At 40.4% G+C, this 7,604-nt stretch overlaps 1 protein-coding gene across 1 annotated transcript in view; it reads right to left on the bottom strand.

The window, feature by feature from the left end:
• LOC111223675 (von Willebrand factor C domain-containing protein 2-like) overlaps positions 1 to 4,765 on the bottom strand; it is a 9,523-nt gene extending 4,758 nt beyond the window's left edge. Inside the window, exons 1-2 of the mRNA XM_022747911.1 lie at positions 4,327 to 4,765; positions 342 to 471 (exon numbers count right to left, since the gene is read on the bottom strand). Coding sequence (XP_022603632.1) covers positions 342 to 471; positions 4,327 to 4,731 — 535 coding nt within the window. The 5' untranslated portion in view covers positions 4,732 to 4,765. The remainder of the gene's footprint in view (positions 1 to 341; positions 472 to 4,326) is intronic.
• Between the last annotated feature and the right edge of the window lie 2,839 nt (positions 4,766 to 7,604).

Below are 7,604 nucleotides of genomic sequence, written 5' to 3'. Positions count from 1 at the left end.
CATTTCCCAGCCCCTTACCCCAACACTTAACCATCACAACTAAATGCCTTACCCTAACCCTTAAACCAAGTGTTAACCCTCAAATAGCCTTTTAAATTTGTTGGTTCCCATGAAGCTGTCGGACTCCACAAGAACTGTACAGTGGGCTCCTGGTTTTCAAACACCATGAATATAGTAATAACAAGTCACAACACATACACAAAAAGGGTGAAAAACTATTAGTTGTTTTCTAGGGACCATAAAAAACAAATATAATGGACATCCTGAAATTAGTGACAGTGATACCCAGTCACAGACCAAAGTGTTTGACTGACAGAAAGAAAGCAGTGACTGAGACTTACCCGTCTTACAGATCGGGCAGCAGTGGTTGGGTTCGTAGGTGGGGTTGACGCAGTGAGGGGCGGGGCAGTCTGAAATGCTGCAGTACACCTCTCTGTTGGCCTCGCAGCGACATCGCTCACATCTCGACAACTGGAACACACAAACCATTAGAATTTCACTGACTTCAAGCTTTTACATTAGATTACTTGACGTGTCAGTGTTGTCTAGTTAATTATGACAGTATAGTGTATTTACAGTAGACGAATGAGACCATGGGGGAAGTGATGGGTAAGCTCAGTGTGACCGGTAGTACAGAAAGGATGTGACTAGACCTGCATACCACATGCACAGGCGCAGCTTATCTGTATCTAGTGTTATTGGACTAGTTGGATGGACTTTTTTTAATACACCACCATTACATAAAACAGATCATCTGTCCGCCCACTGAGCACATGCCCTCGGGTCAGTATAGTTCCTGTTTCTTGACATGATGACACAACAGCACAAATGAGACTGAAGCAGCTAATAGACCTGGCTTATAACTCACTCACAAACTCTCATTCATATTTAGCAGGCTGCATGTTCTCTACCAGGATGGGCTGTCATTGTCAGATTAATTCTTAACACAATATGTGAGCAACATCTTTGTCACCAAACCAAAACTAGAATCACCTCCTCGTGGTTGTATGCCTCCGCCAACCTGTTTATCCAGAGTCATATAAAATATTAACCATTTGTGTGAAATTTTGTCATAATTCCTGTGTTAAGTCTTGAGTAATGGCTAAAAAGTGTTTTGTGAGGTCACACTGACCTTGACTTTTGACCTTTGACCACCAAAATCTAATGAGTTCATCCTAAATCGAAGTCTAAGTGGACATTTGTGCAAAATTTGAAGGGATTCCCTGAAGGCCTAATGGAGATACTGCATTCACAAGGCAAAAATCATGTTTTGTGAGGTCATGATCCTTATATTTGACCTTTGACCTTTAGCCACCAAAATCTAATCAGTTCATCCTTGAGTCCAAGTGAATGTTTGCACCAAATTTGAAGAGTTCAGTCAAGGTGTTACTGACATATCGTGTCCACGAGAATGTGATGGACAGACGGACGGACAATCCGAAAACAATATGGCTCCGGCCCTGGCTGTCGCTGGTGCGGAGGCAAAACAACAAAATCAGCTCACCAACCTGCTGTTACTAGAGCTCCATAGAGAAGCTTGAGAGAGAGGATGTAAAACTACATTGAGGTAGTTTTTGGATCTTAAAATCACAAATATATCTTCATATGGATATCAAAGCACAATAAGATGCAAAATATGGAACCTTTAAAAAGCTGCCTGCTGTGGCTGGGAAGTGTGTTGATGTGAGCAGTGAGACTGAACACTACATTTTATTTTCTCTGTAGTGCTTTAAGCTTTGCATTGAGAGCCATAACTGTATTAACCATTTGCAGGGCAAGTAACAGAACAGTGGCTGTAAAAAAAAACTCAAAACAATAAAACGTTGAGGTTTTTATGTTAAAACCAAAACCATGGCCGCGGGAAGTAGGCCGCCTAGTGGCGAGAGCATACTTTTTTTTTTCTTTTTTTTTTTATATAGTGCTGACCAGTTTTACTCTTAATAACTTCTTACGCTGTCTCTAACCATTCTCACTCCTCATGCCTAAACCTTACCAATCCAACCAGCAAAGACAAAAGCAATATTACGCGAGAGGGAGTGGCGTACTGAATATCAGCACGGCTGTGATTCGGTCATAGATACGAGGCCGCAGTACCGAAGACAATCACAGCCGTGCTAATATTCAGTACGCCACCACCTCTAGTGTGATATTGCTTTTACACAACAGTTCTACAAGCGCCACCACAGTAGTTAAATAAGCAACAACAGATTGTGATTTGTTTGTTTATTTCATCATTTATGTGGCTACGCCAACACAAATAGTTCCGCAACTGGACTGGTCTGTTGCTAGCAACACATTGACCTGACCTGCACACAGCTTGCTACTTCGTCTACACGTTACCTCAGGTGAGCGCTGAAGTATCCAGACTTCTTCCCCTCATCCTCTTCTGATGACCACGCATAATTTAATTCAAATGTTATTTCTGGAAATATATAAATCTTTGCAAAGTTTGTTACAATCTAAGATAATAACGACCGTTAATGTAACGCCAATTAACGGTTAATAGAACACCTGTAAAGCGGAGTGATACACGTAGTTAAAAGCCCCACTGCTGTTATGGTTATACTCTATATTAGCCTCTCCAATCAAATTACTTGGTGATTATTAGCCAATCAGAGGCAGTGTAGGACGGGTCATGTCAACTCTATGGTAGGAGCTGTATGTTTACAACCATAGACTGTACATAAAAAGTTTACAACCTGCTGCTGTTGCACTGATAGCTAAGGGTAAAATCAAACGGAGGAAAAACGTATTGCATTTTTTTTTGGTAAACCACCAGCTAAAGAGAGATGAAGTCGATTCTTCCCAGGAGAGCAGCTCTAACAGCGCCACATAGTTTTAGTTTGGTTGTATTTTTTCCTTGGAGACGAAGACACCTGCCGGACTATCAGCGAGGAGCCTGCTGCTAACAGGTGTCAAGCTAGGACTGACTTGGCGGTATTTGAGGAGCCTTTCCAGCCACCCCACTTCAGTTTCCCGGCCAGACGTTTCGACACAGAAACTTTCAGGTGTGCATTTACACCAACTTGGTTTGCTAGATGGAAGTGGTCGGAGTGTCTTCCGGTAGTGTGTTTTGCTTGCGTGAAAATGTAGCAGAGGGACACCGCTTGATTTGGTGCCCCACCTTGCATGGCGTGAAAACATGACTCCGCACTACCAAGACCCAGAAGAGACAAACTCACCTCTCCTTGATGCATGTCCACACTGACAGTTCGAACTCATTGGACATCCATGCCCTTATGAGAGACTTCATTTCCATAACACGTTAGCGGAAGGCCACATATGGATTATTACAACTACTGGAGCACCTGGCCCGCAGCTCAAGGTAAATCATTTCATTCAAGCTGCCGCCGAGCAGTTTAATATTCCGTTACTTTTAACATCACACTGATATACCTTTGTTGAAAAAATGTGCACATTTGAATATGTTCTTGTGTGCCTTGTGCAATAGACTTTTGGACATTGCAATGTTATGGTAGTATTGTGCAATAGCATTTGCTCAGTAAGAGTGTGTCTATAGACCTGGCTGCTGTTGTTGTTACCGATGGTGCTTTTTTGGTCTGTGTTGCAGTAGTATTGTTGTAGGGCCTATGTTGTATTTGTATGGGTCATATTGTATGGGTTGGGGTAAAATGCTCCTCCCACTACAGCAACCCCAACTTAAAACATCTTCTCGCAGCCCTGGTTAAAACTGGTGTGAGAGTTGTAAGACAAGAAATCAGGAGAACTTCCAAGCAGGGGAATATTTACAGGCTGGATTATGCAGACACAGATGTTTTATCCTAACACCTAATCCTGTGCCCTGTCTCATAGAGCTTCTGTAGCTTTAAGACTTCTGCTTTTTCAGTTATTTTTCATATTCTGAGCCTATTTCTTCATAAAAGAAAACACAAAACCACAAACTAACTGACACACACCAGTGCAGCACCATGTGTATTCTGCTGTGTGCACTGGATTTGATGGGTACCTAAAGGCAACAGGGTACATACAGCAAGGATAATATCCAAATATCCATAGTCTTTATGAACATAATGATAATTTTATATGGATACAGTAGAAAATCACATTTAGTGTCAACAGACACCTGAAAGTTTACATGTGCAAAATATTATGTCATGCAACCAAAATAAATGAGAAATAACGTAATGTTAAGTAACTACAGAGGGTTAAATCAATACAAGGAAATCACATACGGATGGGTGATGTGCGTAAATCTGAAATGACGCACGATCACTGAGCAGCTGCAGCTCTGCACCTGAAGCTTTGTGAACTTGTCAATGGGAGGGGGTGGTGTGGGGTGACGGTGGGTGACTGGATCTTTCTCACCCTGAATTCCTCTAGAAGCCGATAAACTTTGCCCCCGTAGACACAGACCCTGGCCACAGCCTCGCACACTGGACAGCATGCCTTATATCTGATCCGCGTGCACCGGGGGTGGATGCGGGGACACTTGGGTCGGACGCACACGGGACCGTCCACGGTGCACGTGCACGGACACGCCGTGGGGCTCGGGTAATAAACCTCTCCGATGCCGTAGACGAAACCGTGGTCGTCGATACACCACTTGCCCCTGTAGTCCCCGAACTCGTAGTCCAAGTCGGTTTTGGAGGAGTATTCCGCCGCCACCGCCAGCTCCGCGACGCGCCCCGGACCATGCGTGAGAAGCAGCAGCAGGGGCAGCTGGACGAGCGCGACGCGGAGGCAGCTGAGCGCACAGTACCGGTGGCTCATGGTGGACAGGTTACCCGCACCGACATCAACACTGTCCGTGTGTTTATCTGTTGCGCTCCAGTGAGCGTCTCCTCCCACAGTCACGGGCGTCAGTGACGCTCATACATGCGCGTCAGTTCGGGGTGACACTGAACCGAGGCTCAGTTCATTCATTCATCAAGGCTATACAGGAAGTAGCCAGCAGTAGACTTCAATAACTTTATAAATATAAAGTAACTCCACAACTCAAAATGAGCTGGTCTTTATACTGAAGAGATGAGATACTGTCAAGAAAATGAGTTTAGTTTAGTTTAGTTTAGTGTAGTAGACAAATGGATTCTGCTGAAGATTATAGGCTGCAAGTAAATATAGTGAGTACAAACTACATACGCTTTATAATAAGGGTTCAAAACACATGCTTAAATAATGGATACGGTTTAATGCAGGATGTACCATCAATCAGCTATAAGGTAATCAATCATTATCTTATGATACATCCTGAATAAATTAATTCAATTATCCTGAGTCAAGTATTTCTCGTGCATTAGTTCAACATGTGTACCAATATTATGAAGTGATACCAGATCGGTTACTGTCAGGAAGATGTATGTTGTTAACTTCAATGCTTTTTTTGGGGCCTTTTCGAAAAAACATTCTTAATGTTTTAAAATGATGCATTACTTTTTACAGTTATTATAATTTTTCCACACGCAACAGTGGAGTCTGTGGAGGTAAAACCAATACCAGCAAAATCACAACCTTGTCTCTGCAATACATATTTTCCTCAACTTCTGAGGTCTCTAGTCTGGAGCCCCCTGGTGGCCACAAGTCCCTATGCAGAGACTAACTCCAGAGCTCCACTTTGACTTAATTTAGCTGCAGTGAAATAAATTCAGGAAATAAGTTTTTTTAAATATAGAATTAAAAAGCAGGATTTTTAAGGATTTTTTCTGCATTCTGCATTATATACTTATACTATATATACTTTTATTTTACACTTTTACTTTATAATATAAACTGCATTGCATGTAAACCTCACATATAAATGCATTTCTATACACATGCTTAATGTTTTTTTACTAAATTGTTTAATACTCCATAATATTGTTTTATATGCTATCATATACAGATGCAGTATAGTATATACTTATTTTTCTCAGGAATATGGAAGACTACATCTGCACATACTGTGTACATTAATACACATTAATGGTGAGTGTTCCACATTAGACAGTATGAATTAATCCAGTGCATAAACACAGCAGGATGAATTAATGTTTAAAAATATTGAGCTGGGTTTTTAAGTTTATTGGTTTATAGTAATTTCTTGATAACATAATTGTAATCAAACACTTGGGTCTCGATATATAGAGCTCACTGCACTTTCTAAATTTTTTTATTTTATTTGATTGTATTTACTGTTTATCTGTATCTTCACTATTATGGTTTATGGTGTACTATTATCTTTCCTTTGAAAGTAAACTGTATATTGTACAGGAAACTACAGTGAACAACCACATTGGAAAAATAAAAAACATTAAAACCCCCAAATAATGAGTAAAAAAAAAAAAAAGTTCAACCAAGATAAATTAAGATCTGATTTTCAAATTTAATTCCAAAGTTATGGGAAAATATTACAAAAAGAAAATTACTACTATCACCTGCTGGTGTAGCAGAAAAACGTCAGACAGCCAACGACTGAGAAATCACCTTTATTTGGATAGATAAGTTTAGACAGTACAAAAAAAAGATGCAAAAAACAGAGGCATATTACTAAAAACAGTCCAATTCAAGTAAGAAAATAGTCCTTTAAATGCATAAGTGACTGAGGTTACATTTGGATGAGGGTAGCCTGTGCATTTCTCTGCTGAAGTTGTTGAACACTTGTGGTGTTAACGGGAATATCCAGTCTAAAGGAGTAATGCAGTCTTTAAGAAAATGGTCTCAACTTGTAGAGAAACTCTTACAGATTAAACGTTACAGATTAAATGCTAATTGAGTATGTGTCAGCTCTTTCTACATAAATGTGATGAATACAGGGAACAAACATCCATGTTGACTTTTTATACTCAACGCAGGTCATTTTTATCATCCACAGATTATAAGAAGCACCTCAGAGACGAACGAGCCCATCACTTCATTTTTCTGTTTCTTGCACACATTATGAGTTTTGTCCTACATTTAAATTTCAACAAACAGTTATGCTCAGCCTCAACTCTTTCACTAAAACTTCAGTTATTGTTCAAATGCTTACAGGATGATGGTTAGTATTTAGTATAGCATGCAGACTATGGGTGCACAAATAATTAAAACGTGGCTTCCCCCAGACCTGGAAACTTGTCACTTCCATGACGACCAGACGTGTCGTCTCCAGTTAAACTGAAATGTCTTAGAAATGGCATCTGTTTCAAAGAGTACAGGTTTAATACAAAGGCTGAATTTGATTATATTTGTCTAAAAGGTTCCACTAGATCTCTAAAACACAAAGTAGAACTAACAGTAGTTGTTTTGCACATCAAACAAAATGACAAAGTAGAAAATTCAGGGGTTTTAAAAGGGAGGAAGGCGGAGGGGTGGTGGGTCCTTTCATGCATTGTTGACCGTCAACACCAGAAAATCCGCCCAGCGCTGAACGTGAACTATATAATCAAACCCCTGTGGTCTTATTTCAGAAAAGTACAAGGGCTGATTTAAAGGTTTATACATGAGAACTGAGGAGTATTCAAACATTTCAGCCACATCCAAAAGTATTAAGTCTACACAGTGGAAGTTATGCATGTATTTGAAAAAAAAAAACAGCAATGCCTTCTCCCTGCAAACAACTCCTAAAGTCACTTCATCCCGGTGTCTTTACTTTGTATCACAGACAAGTTTGTACCATAGAAGAATGTACA

The sequence above is a fragment of the Seriola dumerili genome, unplaced genomic scaffold (genome assembly GCF_002260705.1).
Source record: "Seriola dumerili isolate Sdu_G_001 unplaced genomic scaffold, Sdu_1.0 BDQW01000113.1, whole genome shotgun sequence".
NCBI classification, from domain to species: domain Eukaryota; kingdom Metazoa; phylum Chordata; class Actinopteri; order Carangiformes; family Carangidae; genus Seriola; species Seriola dumerili.
The sequence above is the reverse complement of the archived record's forward strand: the minus strand, read 5'-3'. Positions and strand labels throughout refer to the sequence as shown.